Raw genomic sequence first — 25,972 nt, 5'->3', positions numbered from 1 at the left:
GGGACTGGATACCATGATCTTAGTTTTTTGAATGTTGAGTTTTAAGCCAGCTTTTTCACTCTCCTCTTTCACTTTCATTAAGAGACTCTTTAGTTCTTTGCTTTCTGCCATAAGGGTGGTGTCATCTGTATATCTGAGGTTATTGATATGTCTCCCGGCAATCTTGATTCCAGCTTGTGCTTCATCCAGCCCAGAATTTCTCATGATGTACTCTGCATATAAGTTAAATAAACAGGGTAACAGTATATAGCCTTGGCGTACTCCTTTTCCAATTTGGAACCAGTCTCTTGTTCCATGCCTATTTCTAACTGTTGCTTCTTGACCTGCATACAGATTTCTCAGGAGGTAGGTAAGGTGGTCTGGTATTCCCATCTCTTTAAGAATTTTCCACAGTTTGTTGTGATCCACACAGTCAAAGGCTTTAGTGTAGTCAAGGAAGCAGAAGTAGATGTTTTTCTGGAATTTTCTTGCTTTTTTCTATGATCCAATGGACATTGGCAATCTGATCATACATATTGAAGTATATGAAAGTATTAATGCAATTATATTAAGTATATACATGTCTATTAATTAATGAGGAAACTAAAAAAAAATAGATTTCTAAGAAATAAAGTAACTATAGAGACAAGCTCAGTTAACCATGACCCTTGCTCCAAGAAAACCAGATCCCCTGTTTCCTGCCTAAAAGTTAATACTGATGAGCACAGCGCTGGGTACATACTGGACCTATAGACAGAGTGAGGACGCTAATGTGGGCTCTTATATTTCTTTTTATAAGCCTGGGAACCATGTAATTCCAATAACCCTACCATTTTATGCTTCTCTCCCACTGGTTACATTCTTGTTCTCTCTGACTTCCTAAATATCTCTTACATTCTGTTTTATACTCATTCCTCCCTCTGTCTCACCAGAACAACATTAATTTAGACCTCATTCTGTGTCCTGGATAGCTGGAACAGTTTCCTATTTCCCCAGCATCCAGCTTCCTTGCCCCCTTCCTGTACATTATTTTTAAATATACATATTTTAATTAATTTATTTCTTTGACTGTGCTGGGTCTTAGTTGTGGCATGTGGGATACAGTTCCCTAACCAGGGATCAGACCGGGGTCCCCTGCATTGGGAGTGTGGAGTCTTAGCCACTGGACCACCAGGAAGTCCCTCTTGTGCATTCTTTATCCTGGGACCAGAGTGATTTTTCTGTAGTGCAAATTTTACTGTATTGTTTGTTCTTTTGCTCAAAACTCTATTGCTTTCAGGATACAACCTAAACTGCTTAGGTCTTTCCAAATTCTAGCCCAGTGGGTTCCTGTGGTTGCTGTTAAATCATCTATATTGCACCTGTTGGTACCTGTTTTCTGCTGCATTGCCTGGTAGTCCTATGTAGCAAAGCTCCTTCCTAGTCCTACTAACACCATCTCATCATCCCCTTAGTCATTAATGTGGATGTTTGATGGCACTTTGGAGTGCGTCAAGGCTGTATATTGTCACCCTGCTTATTTAACTTCTATGCAGGGTACATCATGAGAAACGCTGGACTGGAAGAAACACAAGCTGGAATCAAGATTGCGAGGAGAAATATCAATAACCTCAGATATGCAGATGACACCACCCTTATGGCAGAAAGTAAAGAGGAACTAAAGAGCCTCTTGATGAAAGTGAAAGAGGAGAGTGAAAAAGTTGGCTTAAAGCTCAAGATTCAGAAAATGAAGATCATGGCATCTGGTCCCATCACCTCATGGCAAATAGATGGGGAAACAGTGGAAACAGTGTCAGACTTTATTTTGGGGGGCTCCAAAATCACTGCAGATGGTGACTGCAGCCATGAAATTAAAAGACGCTTACTCCTTGGAAGGAAAGTTATGACCAACCTAGACAGTATATTCAAAAGCAGAGACATTACTTTGCCGACTAAGGTCCATCTAGTCAAGGCTATGGTTTTTCCAGTGGTCATGTATGGATGTGAGAGTTGGACTGTGAAGAAGGCTGAGCCCCGAAGAATTGATGCTTTTGAACTGTGGTGTTGGAGAAGACTCTTGAGAGTCCCTTGGACTGCAAGGAGATCCAACCAGTCCATTCTGAAGGAGATCAGCCCTGGGATTTCTTTGGAAGGAATGATGCTAAAGCTGAAGCTCCAGTACTTTGGCCACCTCATGCGAAGGGCTGACTCATTGGAAAAGACTCTGATGCTGGGAGGGATTGGGGGCAGGAGGAGAAGGGGACGACCGAGGATGAGATGGCTGGACGTGAGTCTGAGTGAACTCCGGCGTTGGTCATGGACAGGGAGGCCTGGCGTGCTGCAATTCATGGAGTCGCAAAGAGTTGGACACGATTGAGTGACTGAACTGAACTGAACTGTAGTTGCAGATTCTGGTCTTGCTGAAACAGGAAAAGGCATCCCTTCCTCCCTTTAGAAAATTCTTTCATTAAATGTTAAAGGGAGCAGTCCATTCTGAGTTATATCCCCAGGAGGCACAAGTTTCATCAGCCTGTTTAAAGACCGTTAAGTGGAATGACTGTGTCTCACTCCAAAACATCTCTTTGAACCAAAAATCTAAGTGGTCCAGGAGATTCCCAGCCTACCTTGAGTATCTGTCAGTCATTTCCTTTTGCACTGACCCTCATCAAGGGCATGCTGGTTCTCCTAAGGCTGGATCTCTGTATGCCTGAGCCAGACTGACAATGCTGATTGTTTTTTCCTCGTTTCTTCCTGGTGGCCCATGAAGGGAGGACATGTCTGTGAGTTATGGATATTATGAGTCATGATCATGAAAATTATTTTTAGTTCAAAAAATTGCAACTTTTTTTTCCTGTCACACACCCTGTAGGATCTTAATTCCCCAACCAAGAATGGAACCTGTGCCCCGTGCAGTGTTAGCTCTGAGTCCTAACAACTGAACCACCTGGGAATTTAACCCAAACAAATCTATTAATATTACAGCAAAAAAGAACTGTGAACTACAATGACTTTTTGAACTATTAATAGTTCCATCACATTTTCCATAGTAATTTCTTCTCTAGAAATCTGGGAGAGGATAGGATGGGAATGTGGTTTTCCTTCTCACTTCCAACACATTTAACCTGACCCCATGAGTCCTTATGGAATCCAGATTTTTGGTCAGCTGTTTGTTGTTGTTATTTTTTAAAAATGTGGTGATATGTACATGAAATTTATCATTTTAATCATTTGAAAGTGTGCAATTCAGTGGCATTAAGTCGCTCGCTCAGTCGTGTTCAACTCTTTGCGGCCCCGTGGACTGTAGCCCGCCAGGCTCCTCTGTCCTTGGGATTCTCCAGGCAAGAATGCTGGAGTGGGTTGCCATTTCCTTCTCCAGGGATCTTCCTGACCCAGGGATCGAACCCGGGTCTCCTGCATTGCGGGCCTACGCTTTAACCTCCGGGCCACCAGGTGTACTCAAAATGTTGTGCAGTCATTAGCACTATCCATTTCCAGAACTTTTTTATTGTCCCAAACAGAAACTCTGTATGTGTTAAGGAGTCATTTTCCTCCTTCCCTTCAGTCCCTAGTAACCTCTATTCTACTTTCTCAATTTTTCTATTCTACGTACTTTATATAATATTTGTCCTTTCGTGTGTCTGGCTTATTTCAATTAACACAGTGCTTTTTAGGTTCATCTATGTAACAGAATTTCATTCATTTTAAGGCTAATTAACATTCCATTGTATGTATATACCACATTTTTTGCCTATCCATTCATCTGTTGATGGACATTTGTGTGCTTAACACCTTCTGGCTATTGTTAATAACACTGCTGCAAGCATGGGTGTACAAGTTTATCATTGAATTCCTGCTTCAAGTCTTTGGGAATATGCCTAGGAATGGAGTTGATGGATCATGTGGTAATTCTATGTTTAACTTTTTGAGGTCTGCTGGTGGACTGGTTTTGAGTTGTATAGATTAATGTGCAGATTAGGCTCCTCCCTAGGGTCCTGATCAGTATCTTGAGCTTTTAACCAATCTATAGTCAACCCTCAAGTCTCCTTTTAGCTAATACTCAAACTTCCTCTCTCTACAATTCTCTTTGCACAGAGTTGCTTAAGAGGAACTGATCTGAAGAAGAAATCAATGCCCTGGAAAATTCACAAGTAGGACAGTTTACAATAAGCTGTCTATGCAGCGAACAGAGAAAAGAAACTTTTCACACCCTTTTTTTGGGTACTCCCTAGTTGTTTCCTATGGTGAGAAAGTGCTGAAGTGTTAATCACTCAGTTGTGTCTGACTCTTTGCAACCCAATGGACTGTATGTGGTCCACGAGGCTCCTTTGTCCATTGAATTCTCCAGGCAAGAACATCCTCCTTTCTCCAGGGGATCTTCCCAACCCAGAAATAAAGCCCTGGTATCACACTGCATGCATGTTCCTTACCATCTGAGCAACCAGGGAAGCCTCCCAGTGGTGGTGGTGGGATGATCAAATTAAAAAACAAACCAAAAACTTTTGAGTAAAAACAAACAGAAACCTTGCTAAGTACAAAATTTTTAAGAAGTTCTGGAAGGAGAACAAGTTAGAAGGAAGTTTGGATCATAAAAATGTAGGCAGAGTTATAGTTATAATTCAGCTTCTGTAATGTTGAAACTGACTGATTCAGTAATTAAAACTTGACTTTATCTTATTCAGTGTTTAATGGTGCCTTAACACTAGCAATCAAGTATTTCACAATAGATAATGCTTATCCATGAAAAACCAAATATTTCTTTTTGCAAAAATGGCGGGATTTGCATTCACGTTTCCATCTTCCATTCTTGCATCAGGCATCAGATTCAGTAAACTGACCTACTTAAAATGGTATTGACATATGATTAAAAGCAAACATACCAATACGGTTTGGAGGCATAGGATTTATGAATTTGACTGAGCCAGGGTGGTCATGGGCTGGGCCCTCATGCGGAGGGACTTCTGGCAACAGAAGGGTAACTTTAGAGTTTTTTGGTTTCTTGCCTTTGTGCATCCTGAAAGCAGGCACTGGGCAAGTAAATCAATAATTAGGGGGTTATTTAAAGTAGAGATTTGTCACCTGACAGACCGCAACCTGTCTATATCCACAAACACAGTGACAACTCTCCCAGCCCTTTGTCCCCACGTGTGTGGTGGCTATTGAGGGTTTCTCATTTACAGAGCAGCTTGGGTTCAAGTTACCTTGCTTGAAAGAAGGAAAGGTGGGTGGGACTAGAGCAGCACACCTACGGGGGCATTAGCTTTGTTTTGAAATCCACCTAAAAGGGATACCTCTTATTAATTTTTGCACTCTTTGTCCTAAAACCAAGCATCTTGAGGTCGAGATTGACTTAATTCACCTTGTTATTCTACAGGTGCTGAGTGCTCAGATGCTCAGGGTCAAGTACCAAACTTAATAGGAAATGAAATTCTTTGTGCAAAGTGAATAAAAGCGATGAGACAGCATACAGCCATCCTGAAAGTTCATAATAGCCTGAGGAGTTCAAAGCTCTGTTAGAGGAGATTGGTATTTTAGAATGTTTCACAGATTTAAAATTCCTCCCACAATCATTCTAGTTGGTAATAAGTAGTTACTGAGGACCTGCTGTTTTTACAGCCCTTGGATCAGATACTGTCTGTATATGACAGGTATGTGCTTATGCAACGTCAGGTATGTGCCTACTACCTGTTGCTCTGGCCAGTGACCTCATCATCTCTGCTCATTGAATTTCCATTCTTACTCATTTGCATCTTTCATTCAAAATGAACATTTTACCAGTATATGATTAACACAGTGACTTAAAACCTTTATGAAGCAGCTATAATTACAAGACTAACTGGCATTCCCTTTTCTAGGACCCTGTATGGAACTGCATATGTGTGTGTGTGTGTATATATATATGTCTATATATCTGCATGTGTGTGTGTGTGTATATATTTTGGGGGGTGCTGTGTTGGGTCTTTGCTGTGGGCAGGCTTCTCCAGTTGTAGTGCATGGGCTTAGTTGCCCTGTGGCATGTGGGATCTTTGTTCCCCCTACTCCACAAGGGGTCAAAACCACCCCTCCCCCAGGTCCCCTGCCTTGGAAGGTGGATTCTTAACCACTGGACCATCAAGGAAATTCCAGGACTGCATATTTAACACTACAGTATATGTCTTGATTGACATATACTTTAATTTTGTTTCAAAATTTTAAAAAAACTTTGTATCATAAAATGTTTCAGATACAAAAAAGCCCACAAGTGAAATTGTAAGACACTCATGTATCTACTACTCACATTGAACACTTTGCCATTTTTTCTTCGTACTGTTTATTTTTATTTTTAAAAATATTTATTTATTTATTTGACTTTACCAGGTCTTAGTTGTGGCACATGGGATCTTTACTTGTGGCACGTGGAATAGCTCCCTGACCAGGGATCGAACCCCAGACCTCCTACACTGAGCACGCAGAGTCTTAGCCACTGGATCACCTGGGAAGTCCCCATACCGTTTATTTTTAAAGAAAGCGTTAGAGATAGAGTGGAAAACCTCATCTTCCCGTGTCCCCCATCTTTCCCTCCTTAGAGTTAACCTCTATCCTATTCTAATCGCTCATGTCTTTATATACTTTCATAGTTTATGTATGTTTTGTGTTTTTAAAATTTGCATAAGGGGTATCCTTTACCAAAATGTTTGCAATTTGCTCTTCCATTCAACATTAAGATTTACCTACATTGATGCACGTAAGCTATGCCATTCCTTTGAACACTGTTCAAATTCTCTTGTATGAATATACCACTGTTGCTGTCTCCATTTCCTTTCTGAGGGCCATTCAGATTGTTTGTAATATCTTACTATGGTATACAACACTACTATGAATGAACAATCCATTCCTCTGGTCCAGTTAGCTCTGCCTTCAAAATGATATATCTTAAAATCTGACCACTTTCTGCCTCATCCCACAAACACCCTAGTCCAAAACATCATTTTCTCTTTTAGGGGTTCCTAAGTGTCTCACTCTTGCTCTCCCCTTCCCATTTAGTATATAGTTCACGCAGCTCACGGAGTCTGATTGGGTCTTTTCTTCATCAGAATCCTTCCCCGCATACCTGATATAAAGTCCAAGCTTCTTCCATGGCCAGGGAGCCCCCATATGATCTCTCCCATGCCCTCTCTTTCTCTACCTTTCTGTAGTTCAGTATGGTCTGCTGCTGAGCTTCTGTTCACTGCCTTAGAGCCTTTGAACTAGCTGTTCACTCTGTCTTATGCCAGCTCTTCCTTCATCTTCCTATGGATTCCTCCCTTTTTTTTTTTTTTTTTAATGTATTTATTTATTTGGCTGCACCAAGTCTAAGTTGTGGCATATGGGATCTTTAGTTGTGGTATGTGTGATCTAGTTCCCTGGGATCGGATCCGGGTCTTCTGCTTTGCAAGCATGGAGTCTCAGCCACTGAAGTTCCCCTCCCTTGTCTTTATTTGGGTTTTTGATCAGATAACACCTCCTTTCCTGTTTCTATTATCTGAATTGGTACCTCTTTTTATTTCCTATCCCTTTATTCTGCTCTTTGCTTCCCTGATAGCTCAGATGGTAATAAATCTGCCAGCAATGCAGAAGACTTGGGTTTGATCCCTGGGTTGGGAAGATCCCCTGGAGGAGGAAATGGCAACCCACTCCAGTACGTTTGCCTGGAGAATTCCATGGACAGCGGAACCTGGTGGGCTATAGTCCATGAGATCACGAAGAGTCGGACACTACTAAGCAACTAACAGTTTCTTCTCAGAAGTGATCACATCTGAAATCATCTTATTGTTTAGTTCCGCTCCTCCACTAGAATGTAAACTCCCTGGGCTTTATGCCCTAGTTCTCAGAATAGTGCCTAGTGTTACAGATGTTGGCAAGCCTCAGCTGAACAAACAAACAAGGGAGCACCAGTACAAGCCTCAATGCACCTTCTCCTGAACAGTGTCTTGGAAACTTGTTGATGGTGAAGCACAATAAGAAGTGCACGTTTTATACAGCATACACACAGACAGGCACAAGAGTTTCCGCAAACAATATACTACTCTTATTTTTAAAATTCTATTTCAAAAAGAAAGAAAATATGCTAGTTGCAACCCATGGAATTGATTTCAAAATTTGCCAATGGGTTCTAACTCACAGTGTGAAAAACTTTGTTTTAGAGTATATACCTGTAAGTGGTTTTGCTGAACATTCCTGAATTGCTCTCCAAAGTGAAACATTTACACTAGTAACATCGTTGCAGGGATTTCCTCATATCCTTACCAACACATGGTCTTAACAGGCTTTAAATTTTTTTGCCAGTCTGAGTGAAACTATCTGTTTTAATTTGCATTTTCCTGATTACTAAAAAGAACAGCCCAGTGATCTTAACCTAAAAAAATAATGTAAACTATATTATAGTGCCCCCGGAGGACTAAGCGGATTCTTTACCAACTAAGCCACAAGGAAAGCACCAGTAAGCAAAGTGACTTAATCTTTCCCTTCCTTAGTTTAGCAATTCCAAATTCTCATATGTTTGATTTTAGTGGCACAGATTGCATTTCCAAGGACACAGCACTAAGGACAATTTCAGTTCATTCACCATTCATGCAGTCATTTATTTACTCAACAAATATTTATCGAGGGCCCACTACTGCCAAGGAATTTCGAAGGACAGACCAACAACCTCTCGGCGCCTACCTTCCAGACCAGGAGTTCTTTGTCCCTGGCACTGTGGCACAGTGACCACGGAGCGGGAAGACTCCGAGCAAGTCCCCTCCAATTTTTCCAATCCACATTCTCTTACGTCTTGTTCACAAGCTTTTGTCTTCAGTACACCCAGAGAGGAAGCAGTATGTTCATCTCTTCCTGCAAAGAAGTATTCCCAAGAGAAGTTGGGAAGGAGAAAACTGATGTTTCATTTCAAGCATTTGTTTTAAAATCTAAGATTACAATTAGCCTCTTTTAAAGCAATCCAATTTATTTAACTTTTTCTTCTCAAAGCAACCTTTTTTTTTCCTACTCTCTACATAGATTTGTTTTAAAGCTTCACACTTGATCTCGTTGTAATGTCAGGTTCGATTCAAAGGGCCATGAAAAATCTCAAGTTCTTTCTGACTTAAGTGATTACAAATTTTGACAGAAGAAAGGAGCCCCAAATCACATTATTACAGTCTTTAGCTTCTATTCTTCTATAATCTCTAGACTTTATTATCCCATAGTTAAGTCTTAACTAACATCAGACCTTTCTTATTTAAAAATCACAAGGCTTATGTAAAAGAACTTCCCGTGCTTTCTGGAAAGAAAGATAAGGGATTTAGCTCATTTTATTACTTTAGATAATGGTGTGGTTACCAGATAAGAGGTGCTAGCTATATCGTGGGACAGTGTCTGGGCTGTTGGGAGTTCGTGCTCCAGTCTTTGATTTTTATTTTAAATAACGTAAACCGCACGCCTCAGGGAAAGTGCTAAGTGCGGAGGCTGGCACCGCTCTCCATTACCCCCTGTCTCCCGCTTCCCCACCCCAGCCCCAGAATTCATGCAAATTAGATTGCTATCCCCGGGGCAATTTGACCCATTTTTCGCGCCATTCTGTAGGGACCGTGCAGCTATGTAAAGAGAGAGGTCCCGCAGCTTCCAAGGCAGTACTTTTCCAAGGCGGATCTTAGTGGACTGCAAGACTATTACTGGACTTTAGCGTATCTGGAAGGGCTGCTTTTTTCTCGGGGCCGAGTGGGTTTTGCGCTGGTGGGCCGTTACCAAAGCTGGCAGGACCTGGGCCTCAACGCGGGAAAGTCGGCCGCGCCCCGCCCCTCCGGCCCCGGCTCTGCACACCCCGCCCGCCGGCCCTCGCGGCTAGGGCTCCGGCTCCTGCGCTGTGGGACGGCGGCGCGCGCGGCTGCTCAGCTCTCCCCGTTCCAGCGCCGGCCGCCAGCATGGACGCTCGCCGCGCGCGGGTGAGGCTGGACGGGCTAAGGCGCGGGATGGGCGCGGTGGGTGCTGGGGGCGGGCTGACCCCTTCCAACTTCGCCGGCAGAGTGCCCTTATCAACGGGTGGCAGTCCTGGGCGGCACCCGTTTAGGCAAGCCCCAGATTTTGTGCACTTGGGGGTATTTTGGAGACTATGCACTGTGTCCAGCGGGCGTGACACCCGGCGCGCGGGCGTGACACCCAGCGCGCGGGCGGTCAGAGTTGTGAGGTTTGAGGTTTGCAGGATGCTTTGCAGCCTGGGGGAGCTCAAGGCCACGTGCGTCCGAGGCACACGTGTGCTGCGGGCAGCAGGGGCGGACCGGTCCCCCATTGTGTCTGCTGGTCCGAACCCTGCCCGCGGGGCGCGGAGGGGAGCGGGACGTGGAGGAGGGTGCTGCCTTGCAGCCTCCCTGACCTTTCCCGTGCGGAGCCCAGGGAGGATGAATGTCTAGTAACTCATCCTCCTGGGCGCTGGCTTCCTGCTTGTTTTTCCTTTGGCCGTGCTGGCAGGCGCATCTAACTGCTGAAAGTTGATGGGTTGGGAGTTTAAAGGTCTTGAAAACCTCTCTTTAGAACTTGGGTTGCCCACACTTGAGAGGGCACTTACGGTCACAGGAGGTGATTAGTGCAATGGTGGTCTCATCGGTTTGCCGACCATTTGCTCGTTTCCCATTCCCTTCCCCATCCCCCAGCCTTTCTTGCAGCAACAGGACGGAGCCCTGAATGGAACGTGGAACGTTACTGTTTACTCTAACGGAAACCGGAACGGAGGGTCTGCCCCAGGAGAGGTTAGAGGGTGGGGGGTTGGGTGAAGAGGAAGAAAATGACAAGCTTAAAATAAATAGCTGGGGTAAGGGGCCCACGTGAGGGGGCTGGGGTACTCTGGGAGTGGGTTGGAGAGGGCGTGTTGGGGGCGTAGTTTCACAGATACCTCTTCCCGAATGGACCTTGACATTGGCTTTCAGGATGAAGAAAACCACATGTAGCAGGACCTGGAATCTGACATCCCTGGGCTCAAATTTGAGCCATCATGGGACTTGAGTAATCTGTTTCACGACTCTACGCCTCAGTTTCCACCTTTGTTGCAAGGACTTGCTTAGTGCCTGGCACAAAAAATAAAAAAACCTGCTGAATGGTGTTTGTTATTACCTACCTGCCAGGAAAGTCCATGACCGTTTGTGTTGCTTCTTTCTGTCTTATTCTCCAAGCATACATTTGCCTGTTAACTAACTTCGCATGCGCTGACTTGTTAACGCCCAGCCCAGCAATTATTTCCCTGAAAGCTTCCAGTAGAATACCTACCTTGAGGCAGTCTTGTGCCTCTGACTGCAGGCAGGTAGATAGATGATTGCGGGAGGGCGGGCGTGCTAATAAGTTGCTTCAGTCCTGTCTGACTCTGCCACCCTATGGACTGTAGCCCACCAGGCTCCTCTGTCCATGGAGTTTCCAGGCAAGAATACTGGAGTGGGTTGCCATGCCCTCCTCTAGGGGATCTTTCCTCCCCAGGGATTGAACCCCCACCCACGGCTCCTGCACTGCAGGAGGATTCTTTTCCTTTGAGCCACCGGAAATGGTGATAATTCCTGCAGCAGTGTGAGGAGCACAGCTATTTTAGGAGACTGCGGACTCCTTCCAGCCCTGTGATCTTGGGCAATCTAGTTTCACCTACCTGGTACTTTTAATTTGTTCATCTGGAAAATAGGGAGTTTCTGAGACCTCCGCTATTAGGTAGTACCTCTACCTATTATCACATTTTCATGATTTTTAAAAGGACAAGACTGAAACTTCCCAAGATGATTGAATGGAGTCTGTTGAGAAGCACTGACTGGGTGGTTGGGTTCCACCATCATGAAAATAATTTTATTTTCAAGAGAAATGTGTAACGTCAGGTGTAGAAAGAAGATCAGAAAGTTATGTTCCCCCTACACCTCACGTCTTGGCATTATTTTGCAGGACCCATAGCAGAACTTGCCTTCTTAAAGTTTTCAGTGTATGGAGTCACTTCTGTTATTCCATGGCCATATTTCAGATATGAGAAATATAGGAAGTAATACAACAGTAATGATATTCATTGGAAAGACTGATACTGAAGCTCCAGTACTTTGGCCACCTGGTGCAAAGAGCCAACTCACTGGAAAAGACTCTGATGGTGGGGAAGATTCAGGGCAAGAGGAGGAGAAGGGCATGGTGGAGGATGAGACAGACAACATCACTGACTCAATGGACATGATGAGTTTGAGCAAACTCTGGGAGGTCGTGAAGCACAGGGAAGCCTGGCATGCTGCATTTGATGGGGTTGCAAAGTTGGACACGACTTAGCGACTGCACAACATTTAAGAAATCTCTTATTATTAAATATGAGGAAATGGTAGAAACTACTATCTTTTTTACATGAAGTAGATGTCAGTTGCATATTCTAATGATTGGTGCCAGGCAATTCATTGTGTTTATGAAGGAAAGAAGCATTTTCATATCCATAGGGCATATGTGTCTAATAAAAGGGCTTGTAAAAACTTAAGACTTGTGCAGCAATGAAACTACAGAAAGAGCTGAATGGCCAGCCTAATAGAGCCCTGAAGTGGAATTGGGAATTCTACCTGGGTTTGGAAGACCGACCTTTAACTTGGTTCTTGTACGTTTGTTCACTGGGTTGATATATTTGATTTGTAAAGACTTGTGCAGAAATCACTGTTCCCCTCCTGATTGGCACAAGGGCTGTTTGAAAGTCTGTCCTCTTGAAGTAGAGGTGCTGCCCAGGATTTGAGGTTTGAGAAATTAGCATCACAGTACAGAGCCCAAAGCTTACTTAGAAAGACCTCATTAGCTTGATTTTGGCTGAGGGAAAGAAATCACTCTACCATTTTGTACTTTTGAAGTACAGTCTAATTTCTTTTTTTTTTTTAAAGGGCAGATTTTAGCAATTTAGCATTTAACGCCTTGGGAGCTCAGTATAATGTTAAGAGTTTGGGAGTTTTTAAGGTGGGTTAAAGGGTAATTCCACAGGTATTTGAATAAATTTATACCAGTGTTCCCTCAAAGGGATCTCTTTAGGATTTTACCTGATTTTGGAAAATTTTGTGGCAATTGCAAACCCTCCTTTTTCTTTGTAGGATATAAGAAATGGACATACCTCCTCTGCACTGTTTGAACCTACTCAACTCAAAAATGATACCTTTCTTTAGATTCTGCAGCAAGCATCCCATTTAATAGTATGGCCATTTCCGTTTGCAGCAAAAGGATTGCAGAGCAAAGAAGAACTTCAAGAAATTCAGATATGTGAAGTTGATTTCCATGGAAACCCCGTCATCCTCTGATGACAGTTGTGACAGCTTTGCTTCTGATAATTTTGCAAACACAGTAAGTGCTGCCTGAGAATAAACAGAATGGAGTCTGCAGTGCTCAAAATGTCCCAAATGCTTTGTGCATGATTAAAACTGCTTGCTTTTTGCCTACATTTCTATACAGCTGTTACGAAAATACAGTATGCACTGTAATTTCTTTTCACTTTTTGCTGTGGTTCTAGGTAGTAATTGTTGGAGGTAGATTAGCTACTTATTCTATCCTTTTGAAATGTCGCCTAACCTAACATGCCTGATGATTTGCCATAACAACTCAGAAATCATTTGTAAACCTCTGAACCATTTTTCTTTGTAACAAAAGCTATTCTCTTGTAGTGCACTTGTAAATGTGATTTGCTCTCTGCACGGTTTACGGAAAATTGGTTCTTCAAAAAGGAAAAAAAAATGCACAACCACATTTATTTATTTATTTTACAGAAACCTAAATTCAGGTCAGATATCAGTGAAGAACTGGCAAATGTTTTTTATGAGGACTCTGATAATGAATCTTTCTGCGGCTTTTCAGAAAGTGAGGTGCAAGATGTGTTAGACCATTGTGGATTTTTACAGAAATCAAGGCCAGATGTCACTAACGAACTGGCCAGTATTTTTCATGGCGACTCTGATGATGAATCATTTTGCGGTTTCTCAGAGAGTGAGATACAGGATGGAATGGTGAGTTTGAGAATTTCACCAATATCAAGCAATAAGGTACATTTAGAGGCATGACATACTTGCTTAAAAATCTTTTTTCCTTATGATTTTCATTTTAGTCATGCCAGAAGGTTTTGTTGACTTTTAAGAAAGTTTTAAGAGTATTTTCTTCATGTCTTAAAGCAGTTTTTTGCTAATGTAATTCTAATAGTAAGGCTTAAGGATTTTTGTAGTCTCTGAAAATCTTAGAAACTTGTAAGAAACAATTGGCCAGCATGCAGATTTCTGTGGCCACAGAAGTGAAGCCCAATCAGAGGAAGCAGAGATGTCCTCAAGATGAGCTCCAGTGACATTTAAGTGCCCAGACCAGGGCCTGACATAGAGAAGGCCTTCAGTAAATGTTGCTTCCCATAGTGGGTCTATACCTGCACCTGGAAAGCCTGTGATAACTCGCATGCAGGAGCTTGAGTGCAGGTGATGACAGTTAGGGCCCTGCCTGCTTCTGCTCTTGCTCCTTCGCTGGCTTTTCTTACGCCTGCTGTCTTACCTTTAACCTCTATTGTCCTGCTCAGGACGCTGCTGCCAAGGATGCGCCTCAGTCCCACTCTTACCTGAGCATGCTGTTGACTTCTGTGCATGTTTTCCTCTTAGCAACACTTTCTCGACAAAGGAAGTGTGTTTTGGGTGCATGCTCTTCAGCTCATTGTGGTCTGACACGGGTCCACTGCCTGGGACCACAGTCGGGCAGCCCTGATATAAGTGAGAACACCTAGCCAGGGAGTGTTTTATCATGACGTAACTTCATGATAGTGTAATGTTTTCTCCTAAGAGGTGATGCTGATCTGAATCAGTGCGTAATGGAGTTATTGGCAGCACTGCTCTCTGAATCTGGGTATGACTCAAACATTGTCTATCGCCTGATTCATTTCTGGGCAGTGTTTCAGTTCTTTGTAGATGCTGTTTGTTGCAACTGAGAAAATGCCAATCGATTAAAAGGCTTAAGGATTTGTAGAAGATTTTTTGTCATTTTATGTTCTCTCAATCTGCGCACTAAAAATAACATAAAGGTTATAAAAAGCAATGAGTTTGTTGAAATGTTAAAAAACGCTTCTTCCATTTTGGGACTTTATGGGTGGTATTTTTTACTTCTCTCTTTTTTGTAAGTTTGTTTTCAACAATAACCACAATCAATTTCAGAATGTTTTCATCACCCCAAAAAGAAACCCTGTTCCCATCAGCAGTCACTTCGCATCCTTTCCCAGCACCCTCAGTTCCTGGCAACCACCAGTCTATTTCCTCTCCTAGGTTTGCCTGTTCTAGGCATTTCATATAAATGGAACCAAACAAAATGTGGTCTTTTGTGACTGGCTTCTTTCACTTAGCATGATGTTCCTGAGGTTCTTCCATGTGCCATTACTTTGTATCTTTTTATTGCTGAATAATACTCAGCTGTAAATATTCAGACTATATCACGTTTTATGTATCCATTCATCAGCTGATGGATGTTTGAGTTGTTGGCACCTTTTGGCTCTTTTGAATGGTGCTGTTGTGAACATTCATGTGCAAGTGTTTTGTGGATATACACCCCTGAGCATATACCTAAGAGTAGAATTGCTGAGTCATACAGTCTCTATGTTTAACCTTTTGAGGAACTGCCAGACTGTTCCAAAGTGGCTGCCCCATTTTACACTCCTCCCAGGGTTTGCAGGTTCAGGGTTTTCCACATCCTTGCCATACTTGTTTATTTGGTTCTGCTAGTAGGTGGAAAGTGATATCTCGTGATTCTGATTTTCCCTGGTGGCCAACATTAATACATTTTAAGTGACGGAAACATTACTTTTGGAATCTGAAATTTAAAAAATTTTATGCTTACACAAAATGGATTAGAGAGTTGTTGTTAATGTTATTTAGTTCCTAAGTTATGTCTGGCTCTTGTGACCCCGTGGCCTGTAGCCTGCCAGGCTCTTCTGTCCTTGAGATTTCGAGAGAGGTAGTCAGATTCATAGAGACAGAAAGTAGAACGATGCTTGCCAGGAGTTCTGGGGGAGTAATTGCTTAATAAGTATAGAGTTTTAGTTTATGAAGATGAAAAATTTCTGGAGATGGATGGTGCTGATAATCGTTGCAAAACATGGAGCCTATTTAATGTCCCTCAACTGTACACTTAAGAATGGTTGAAGTAAAATTAAAAAAAAAAAAAAAGAATGGTTGAAGAGTAACAACATTGTAAATTAACTATACTCCAATAAAAATTAAAACAAATGGTTAAAGGGGTAAGTTTTATGTTATGTATATTAAAAGTAGATTAGAGCATTGAGACATCTGTAATATAGTTTAATACTACCATAAGTATGGAAATCATGAGAGAACATATTTGTCTCTAGGGGAATTCCTTTAAAATACATCAAGATTCTATTTTTTGAAGAAGTGAAAAAAGAAGCTGGGATTTTTCACAGTTTAAAAAATGATTCAGAACCACCTAGAGGCTGTGACTGTGGCTTAGTACAGTGTGTCCCAGGAAAGCTCCTAGTTAATCGGCCCTCAGCTTGTTGTGTTTATTGGTAATTCCTGATTTTGTTACTCAGAGCCGCCAGTTGAACTTGACAATTAAAGCGTTCAGTGCAAATGTATTTGCAAGTGTCTTTTGTTCCAAAGGCATTGTGTAGTCACACTCTTGCGGACTGTGTGACAGTCAGCAAGTCATTAACGCCTCACTTGTTCTGACTGACCAGAGGCTGCAGGCGGACCGCGAGGGCTGTCGGACCCGCAGTCAGTGCACGCGGTCGGGACCTCTCCGCGTGGCCATGAAGTTTCCCACTCGAAGCACCAGGGGAGCAGCCAACAAAAGAACAGTGCCCTCTGAACCCCCAGAGAATTCTGTGACCGATTCCAATTCTGACTCAGAAGATGAAAGTGGCATGAATTTCTTGGAGAAAAGGGCTTTAAATATAAAGCAAAACAAAGCAATGGTAGGTATCTGACTTTGAAGGTGTCAGAACTGATGACCCTTCCCAGCATTTCTCTAAGCCACCTGTTGCTTATATCCGTGTCCTAAGAACTATTTTCCACGTAGCTCTGAAAACGTCATCACATATGCTTCAACATGTATTTCTTTCCCTTTTCTAACTTTTCTGTTTTTTCAGTCTGTGAAAGTTTTGGGAAATGTACAGGGGAAGCAAACTGAGTCGCGCTGCTGTGATTTCTAGAATTTGCTTGTTTACAGCAGTTACTGTAAACCAATAATTTCTGTTTAATTTCCTCCCTTTCTAGCTTGCAAAACTCATGTCAGAATTAGAAAGCTTCCCTGGCTCCTTCCCTGGAAGGCGTTCCCTGCCGGGCCCCAGTTCAGTAAGTGTAAATATTTGTTTGTGGAATGGTGTTTGGGGTAGGTCTGAGGTGTTGTGATAGTTGAAAGTCCGATTTTGTTATTTTGTGTAGATCTTGTAGACAGAGGTGATAGAGGAAGTCTAAAAGATCTCTGGGACCTCTTCCTTGCACCCCAGGCCAGGTGTGGGCCCTCTACCCCATGCTCAAATCACCCCCCTTTTTTTTTGGCTGCACTGCGTATCATGTGAGATCCTAGTTCTCCCATGAGGGATTGAACGCACACTCCCTGCAGTGGAAACACGGAGTCTTAAGCACTGAACTGTCAGAGTAGTTCCTCAAATGCCTTTTGATTGGTTATTTCTCTCCCTCCCACTCAAATAAACTAAGCCCCTCAGGGATAGGGAAGAAAAATCGCAAGTTGTTTTTTCTGTAACTCCAGCCCTTGGAACATTTCTACCTGGCATGGTAATCTGTCTTTTTAAAATCTGAGAATGAGAAAAAAAGAAGAAACGATTTCTTAAACCAAGTCATGGCCTAATATATGTGATTGTATTCTGAGGAGCTAAGCTTGTGCTACTTAAGAGATATTGTAGAAAAGGTTTTTTTTTTTTTTTTTTTTTTTTAAGAAAACAAGAATTTTTCCTTACATCTTTATCAAATCAAGAGTAAACAGGTCATCCCTGAGTTTGAGAGAAACTGGGCTTGGTGTTACAGAAGCTGAATTTCAATGGCTGTATTATTTCTGGGCTCATTTCCCATGCATTACAGAAAGGATGAAGGAAAATGGCAAGTGGAGCATTCCTTTTACTTATGGGAAAACCTGCCTCAGGAGAAGCTGCCGCTTGTCATTTTGGAATAAGTGGGTCCATCCTCTGTGTTTTCTTCAGCGTCCAAAGACCCCGAGGAGGCGCACATTTCCAGGTGTCGCCTGCAGGAGAAATCCTGAGCGGAGAGCTCGTCCACTCACAAGGTCTAGGTCCCGGGTCCTTGGGTCACTCATGGCCCTGCCCACGGAGGAGGAGGAGGAGGAGGAAGAGGAAGACAAGTACATGCTGGTGAGGAAGAGGAAGCCCATGGTCGGCTACATGAATGTGAGTTCTCTGCTTTTGTGCCTGCTCCTCTGTTTGTCATCTTCTGTGGGTCCAGGGATCATGGACAGAGGATGGGAGCACATACAATTTCAACACCAATGATCCATGTATATTTTTAACTTAAAAAAATCAATTAATTTGGCTGTGGCATGCAAACTCCGAGTTGCAGCATGTGGGATCTAGCTCCCTGACCAGGGACTGAACCTGGGCCCCCTGCGTTGGGAATGTGGAGTCTCAGCCACTGGACCACCAGGGCGGTCCCCAAGGATCTGTATTAAATGGCCTTCTCAAACCGTCCACAATGGCTAAGGTCACATCAGCTTGTTTTGCTGGCTCTTGGTAGCAGGCACGAGAATTAAAAAGTTTTCTTGGGCTTTTCTTAATTATAGGAGTTGCTTCAGTAATCTTGTTCTGTGATCCTCAGTAAATCCCCTTTCTCCGTAAGTTCCAAGACCGATTTCCAGGTTGAGTTCTCTGAAGGAGTGGCAAAGCGAAGGTCTAAGAGTCAGAGCTGGGGAAAGCGAGCCAGGAAGGACGCTGCTCCTTGATTCTCGTTATGCAGGAAGATGACATGCCCCGAGGTCGTCGCCCCGGACCCATGACCCTTCCCCATGTCGTTCGCCCGGTGGACGAAATCACGGAGGAAGAGCTGGAGAACATTTGCAGCAACTCCCGAGAGAAGATCTATAACCGTTCATTGGTCAGAGCCTCTAAATAATGTCTGTACATGTCCCCGTCTGTGAGAGGCGTTTTGCTCATGTTCTAATGGTCTTAGCGCATGGGATGTGTGCCTGGGTATTTTTTTCATGTAAGAAAAGAGAATTTCGTAGCATCCTTGGGATTTAGCCTGGTTAGTAAGTTTGCAGTAGTAGTAGTTGCTTAGGTAAATCTTCAGTAGCATTAAGTCTTTTCTCAATTTAGAAACTGATTTCATTCAGCCTAAGTAGCTGTTAATGTGTGCCTACATAGATGGGTGCTGAGGATATGCTGCTGCCGCTGCTGAGTCGCTTCAGTCGTGTCCGACTCTGTGTGACCCCATAGACGGCAGCCCACCAGGCTCCCCATCCCTGGGATCCTCCAGGCAAGAATACTGGAGTGGGTTGCCATTTCCTTCTCCAGTGCATGAAAGTGAAAAGTGAAAGTGAAGTCACTCAGTGGGGTCCAACTCCTAGCGACCCCATGGACTGCAGCCCACCAGACTCCTCTGTCCATGGGATTTGCCAGGCAAGAGTACTGGAGTGGGGTGCCATTGCCTTCTCTGCTGAGGATATGGTGGTGTGCTAAAGACAAACAAGATTTGAGCAAGCTTTCTTTTGCATAAGATCTTTTCTTGAGATAGTTTTGATAGCATTAACTGTTGGATCTGCCAGTTGAATGGAATCACCATGCTTAATACTTTTCATGGCCTGGTGTATACGTGTGTATATAGATGTGAGGTAGGATTCAAAGAGAAAAGGTCAGACTACCCACAAAAAAGGACATTCTTTTTTTTTCTTTTAATATTTTCTTTTTGTAGTCAAATTTCTCTTTTTTTTCTTGGTTGTGAGGCTTGTCCTCAGCAGTAAAAGCACAGAGTCCTAACCACCAGGCTGCCAGGGGATTCCCAGAGAATGACTTTAAGATTTTCTCTACAAAGAATAGTGTTTCTATTTTTCTTCTTATTTGCAGGGGTCAACTTGTCATCAGTGCCGCCAGAAGACTATCGATACCAAGACAAACTGCAGAAACCCAGAGTGCTGGGGCGTTCGAGGTCAATTCTGTGGCCCCTGCCTTCGAAACCGTTACGGTGAAGAAGTCAGGGATGCTCTGCTTGACCCAGTAAGGGCCTTGAAGGGGTGATCCTGTAGGCTCCAGGGTCAGCTATGAGCTGATAGGGGCAGAGAGAGATTGAACTCTTGGAGCTGAAAGGCAGAGGAATTCATAGTGTCGGGTACTGGACAGCTGTGAGCGCTTGCGGAGCACTGGGGACCTGGCCGTTGAGGGCAGGTCCATTCTCTAGTTCCCATACTGGTAGTGGTTGTGTGACTTTTTCTGTGGGATTTCCCAAGGGAAGTGATGCATTAACCACATTATGTTTTTTTGTTTCTTTAATAGTAATAAAAAAGATCTGAATGCAATTGATGACACCCACCTTGGAGGTTAAACAGGAGTAGATAAGTAGGGGGTGGTAAGGTTTGGCTTAATGGTGCCTTTTCACACTTCTCCTTCAGAACTGGCACTGCCCACCGTGTCGCGGGATCTGCAACTGCAGCTTCTGTCGGCAGCGAGATGGGCGGTGTGCAACTGGGGTGCTCGTGTACTTAGCCAAGTACCATGGCTTTGGGAACGTGCATGCTTACTTGAAAAGGTAGGGCTGGTTTTTCTCTCTTCTGCACCCCAATCTTAATTTTTTTTTTTTCCTTAAGTACTTTTCGTATTTTTTTCCTCCAACTTTAAACTCTATTTTGTATCGGGGTATAGCTGATTAACAACGTTGTGGTTGTGTTAGGTGAACAGTGAAGGGACTAAGCCGTACGTATACATGTGTCCATTCTCTCCCAAACACCCTGCCCCTGTTCATTTTTGTTATCTTAATAAAGAGAAGGTGGAAGTCGGGATAGCAATCACGTGGAAAGCAGGAGAGGCACGTGGGGCGTCAGGGAGCCTTGCAAACCTTCCTCTGGGTGGTGGTGATGCTTGTGGGCCCTCGTGTGTAAAATTTAAGCTGTGCACTTAAGATGCACGTTACAACTCAATAGAAACATTTCTAAAGGAGTGAATTAGGCTCTCAGAAGATTATTATTATTTTTGTAACTTTTTAAAAATAGAAGTATGGTTAATTTACAATGTTGTATTAGTTTCAGATATACAGCAAAGTGATTCAGTTACATGTTAATATATTCCTTTTTTGTATTTTTTCCATTACAGTTTGTTACAAACTATTGACTACAGTTCCCTGCTCTATACAGTGGACCTTGTTGGTTATTTTATATGTAGTAGTTTGTAACCGCTAATCCCAAACTTCTGATTTGTCCTCCCCCCAACTCCCTTCCCCTCTAGTAACCATGTTTGTTTTCTAGATCTGTGAGTCTGTTTCTTTTTTGTAAATAAGTTTTTATCTGTGTCATATTTTTGATTCCACATGTAAGTGATATCATATGGTACTTGTCTTTGTCTAATTTAGTATGATAATCTCTTGGTCTATCCAGCTGGTCCATCCAGATTGCATAATTTCATCCCTTCTTTTTTATGACTGAGTAGTATTTCACTGTATATATGCACCATATCTGCTTTATCCATTCATCTGTCAATGGACACTTAGGTTGTTTCTATATCTTGGCTATGGTAAATAGTGCTTCTGTGAACACTGGGGTGCGTGTGTGTTTTGGAATCAAGTTTTTATAAGAGAATTCTTAGGCCAAAAACTGTATCCTGACATGTTCCCTCTTCTCTTTCAGTCTGAAACAGGAGTTTGAAATGCAAGGATAATAACTGGAAGATCCACTCCCTGCCTTCCACTTCGCAGGTCTTCCTTGTTAAAGTCTTCAGTTTTGTCATGTGATTGAAACCCAGGTTAAGAATTCTGAGGCTCAGTCTGTCTTACAGGCAAATCAAGTTGTTCCCATTAAGTGCACACGTGTGTCTGGGCATCACAGAAGTGATGTGCTCCACCCTCCTGCAGTTTCTCCTTTGCTTTTCTGCCCACCCCTCGCCCCATGCCGTTCTCTTATTTCCAGAGATTCTCCTCCGTCGTTTAGTTTGGGAATCCTTTTTGAACGGCAGTTTTATGAAAGCATGTTGGATTTAATTGGCGTTGAAATAGCCCTGGAATCCACGTATAAAACCAAGCACTTAGAAACACAGTAGTAGTAGTAACTACCTCTATCCAGTTTCAGAGACTGTCCCTGTAACTTGCTAACATGTAAACACTGGGTCTGATATAGCGTTTGTCAACCTTTTTAGCAGCATCATGGCACAAAAGTCGTAAGACCATGTGGAAAAATTAGGTGATTGTTGGCAAGTGGAGTATATGACTTTGGAGGCTTCTGAGGAGAATATTTCGTGTATTTTGCTTGTGATTCAAGTTGTCACAGTTGAGACTTAGTTGCTGCTGATTTCCTCTGCCATGTGCATCTGGCCCACACGGTCACAATATGAAGGTTCGAGGACAGGACTAAGCTTGAAATCATTGTAGAAAAGCCATCCTAGGAAGTTGAAGATGGAGAGGCTTCAGGAGTAGGCCAATCTTTGAATTCATGGAATAGAACCTCAGGATAATTGAGTTTGCCAAATTTATTTCAGTTCATAACATAAGGTGTTTCAAATAAATTCTTGGTTATTTTGCATGGAAAATTGATACTTAAACTCAGCTACAATCCTTTGCAGTTTTTGCTTTCTTGAAGAAATCATAAGCCAGGCATAGAGGATTCATGTTCAGGCTTAAAGCACTTTTATAACTGAGAAGTGCCTTTTTTGGTAAAGGGTGACTGTCAGCAGTTCGTGAACTTGCCACCTCTGCCAGTTGAGTTTCTGGGCAGAGTCGTGTGTTGTCTCTCCCTTGCCCTGCTTTGGCATGAATCAAATCTTTCGGTAGAGGTAGACGCAAAGTGTGTGTGTGTTCGTTTGGCTTTGCATCTGCAGCCTGTAGCTATGCCGTTCAGTTCAGTGTTTGGTGCATAATTGGACCTTGAATCAATAGATGTAAATAGAGCTTTTGATCTGTTACGCTTTTATACAAAGTTTTTTTATTTTAATAATAAAACATTTTGTTTTAGCTTGTGTTACTTTTTTAAAAAAATCTTTGCTACTCAATCTTACTGCACTGAGTCCTAATGTTTCTTTCCTATTTAAACAAAAGACCATTTCTGCCTTTTCAAGACCCACCTCCGCCCTTCTGGCTTAAGTTTCTGATGACCAAGGGCTAGCTCTTTTGAACAGGGCCTGATTTGGTGATGTGATTAATAGCTGTGAATCAGAATCAGCTAAGATGGCTACATCGACACATAGAAAGTAGGGACCCATGAAGTTTTAAAAATGTTGTTTTCTTTCCCTTGGCCATTTGCCAACACAAGAACCAACAGCAATTTCACAATACCTGGGTATTTATTTTAGACTCCCTGTATCTTGAGGCCTGTTCTAGGACTGAGAGACTCAAAAGACAGAAACAGCATGGTTCAAAAGTTCTCTTATCCCATTCTTTTATTTTTTAATTTAAAAATTAAAAACTTTTTGGGGCCATGCTGAGCAGCATGTGGGATCTTAGTTCCCCTGCATTGGAAGTGTGAAAGAAGTCTTAACTACTTGACTGCCAGGGAAGTCCTAGTACCCATTCTTCACATTAGGGTTGGCATACTACAGCCTCTTAGTTAGAAAGACAAAGAAAGGTAGGAAATTGAGAATTTTGGAGAGTGGGAGGCCAGTCTGTAGACCTGTACTGTAGCACATAGTTCTGGGTGAACAAGCTACTTTGTTGGATACCAAAATGGGGAGGCAGCCTGTAGGATTGCAAATGGGCATAGCTGGCCACATAGGAAACTTTTAAAAACAACTCTGTGCCTTGAAAGTTTGTTGGAAGTGCTTATTATCAGATGAAAGTACTTGCTGGTAACCCATGATTGCAGCAGTGTTCAATCCAGCATTATGAAGATTGGCCAAAGAAGGGATACTAGAGTTAGTCCAGCACCTCCTAAGTACCAGATACAGTGCTCAGCACAGGATGTGTGTTGGGCATTTTGGAGATGAGACTCAACAAGGTTAAGTATTATAACTTAGGAAAACTCAAGAGCCATGCCAGCTGTTGTAGATAATAGAACCAAACACTGTTCTGAGGGCTTCTGATAGACTGGGTTACATGTGATAGGTAAGGCTGCATACGTTGATCGTAACAGGTAATACCTGCCACCCGTAGTTACATGTTTATTTCACTTTCTCTCATAAGAATGAAGTCATTGGAAGCAAGACCACTTTGATCCAAATACTCATGTACTCTGGATTCAGCACGTGGTTACTGAGGGAGTTCCCTGGTGGTTAAGATTCTGGATTTTTACCGCTATGGCCTGGGTACAATTCCTGGTTGGGGAACTGAGATTCCCGCAAGCCACACAGCCAAGAAAAAGAAAAGCTTACTAAATATTTATCAAATGACTTGAGGTTCCTGGACAGGAAAGTTCCTGAGATTTGAGCAGAAAGAACTAAAGTCATGGTGGAGGAGAAATAATGGATAAGTCCCAACATTTGTTAATCCCAGCATTAACCCCTGTGAGGTATAATCTTTCTTTGTGATACAATGCTTAGCTTTCTATGAAGCTGCAATGGTCAATTCATTAAAAATCATGTATTTCTAATAATGTGTTTTTCTATGGGAAAATACAATTTAGTTCATTGTACTAACTTGAAAAAATACCACTGTTCAACTAAATGAAGAATTTGTATTGAGCTGTTAATGAGCTACAAGAAGATAATTTTACATACAGTAGCTCTAAATGGTATCCATTCGGGGAAAATTTGAGGTGGCAAAAATTGAGTTCATGGACGTTAAAAACTTACTGTAAGAGAGAAGATACCCTCCCCTACTGTGTGTGCCCATCACTGACTTGAGCAGTGGTCCATCCTGCTTCATCTATACTCTTGCTCCCCCCAGTCCATTGAATTATTGTGAAGAAAAACCCAGACATATGACATTCATACATACTTCACTATTTCTAAAAGTATACCTAAATAAAGTTAGAGTTCCTTAATATCAAATATCCAATCGTTCAAATTTTCACTATCCCACACCTCACCTTCCATTTATACAACTGACCTATTTGAATTCAGGACTCCTAATGCTTATTTAAAGTCTCTTAATTATTAGGTTTTCCCTCCCTTTATTCCCCTTGCTGTTTATTTGTTGATAAAAGTCATTTTTTTCCTGAAGAGTTTCCACATTTTACTAACTGCAACCCCATGGTGTCATTTAGCATGTTCCTCTGTCCTCTCTGTTATATCTAGAAGCTTGATCGGGTTCGAATGCAGCAACAGTACTTTATTTTGTGAACTGACATCAGAAGACTTTTACTGGTCCTGTTCTCTCCCTTTTTGTACTGTTAATAGCCACCGACAAACATTTTCTATAAATTCTCTCTTCATTAATCAACTGGGATTTCCCCTCAACTATTTAGTTATACTAGGTACAGTTTTTACACAACATATGTATTAAGGACTTGATTTTTTTTTTTTTTAACCAGTTTTCAGGTATCTTCTAATGGTGCCTAACAAGGGTTTTCTTGTTTACTTGTTTAAGTATCATTTCTCTTGGAGTTCTCAAATATTTGATGTGTTTCAATTCATAGCAGTTATTCTTATTGATGCCCAATTTGGGCCCATTGAGAGAGCTGTCACATAGGTCCCTGCCTCCTTCTGATGTGACCCCAGGGGTCTTTATAATTCCCTTTGTTTTCTAGTAAGACAGAATGCTCCAGGCTCACCCTATACATTATCTACCTCAAACCTACTGTCAGCCATTCCTCCACTGTATTTTGTTTTCATAACACATTTCTTTTGTATCTGTATATTACATATACACACAACTTACATAAATGAGCTCATGTAAACAAATTATAGCAATTATAAGTAAGTATATTAGCGTCACTATACATAAACATGGTTTCAGAACAATAGTACCAATATTACTACTTA

The 25,972-nt window shown here is 42.3% G+C and overlaps 1 protein-coding gene across 5 annotated transcripts in view; it reads left to right on the top strand.

Annotated features, from left to right (window-relative positions):
- The window catches only part of CDCA7 (cell division cycle associated 7), a 40,645-nt gene extending 17,576 nt beyond the window's left edge, over positions 1–23,069 (top strand). The window contains exons 1-11 of one of the 5 annotated variants that reach the window (XM_042243708.1): positions 9,795–9,893; positions 10,599–10,694; positions 13,138–13,263; positions 13,683–13,919; positions 16,631–16,867; positions 17,169–17,246; positions 18,113–18,316; positions 18,879–19,016; positions 19,985–20,134; positions 20,527–20,663; positions 21,754–23,069. In XM_042243708.1, coding sequence (XP_042099642.1) covers positions 9,873–9,893; positions 10,599–10,694; positions 13,138–13,263; positions 13,683–13,919; positions 16,631–16,867; positions 17,169–17,246; positions 18,113–18,316; positions 18,879–19,016; positions 19,985–20,134; positions 20,527–20,663; positions 21,754–21,784 — 1,455 coding nt within the window. In that variant the 5' untranslated portion in view covers positions 9,795–9,872 and the 3' untranslated portion in view covers positions 21,785–23,069. Of the gene's footprint in view, positions 1–9,794; positions 9,894–10,598; positions 10,695–13,137; positions 13,264–13,682; positions 13,920–16,630; positions 16,868–17,168; positions 17,247–18,112; positions 18,317–18,878; positions 19,017–19,984; positions 20,135–20,526; positions 20,664–21,753 lie in introns of those variants that run through there. The other 4 variants (XM_004004580.5, XM_042243710.1, XM_042243709.2 and 1 more) reach the window with 4 other exon arrangements.
- Positions 23,070–25,972: the final 2,903 nt, after the last annotated feature.

Source organism: Ovis aries, chromosome 2 (genome assembly GCF_016772045.2).
Source record: "Ovis aries strain OAR_USU_Benz2616 breed Rambouillet chromosome 2, ARS-UI_Ramb_v3.0, whole genome shotgun sequence".
Taxonomy (NCBI): domain Eukaryota; kingdom Metazoa; phylum Chordata; class Mammalia; order Artiodactyla; family Bovidae; genus Ovis; species Ovis aries.
This window is presented reverse-complemented; position numbering and strand designations above follow the sequence as displayed.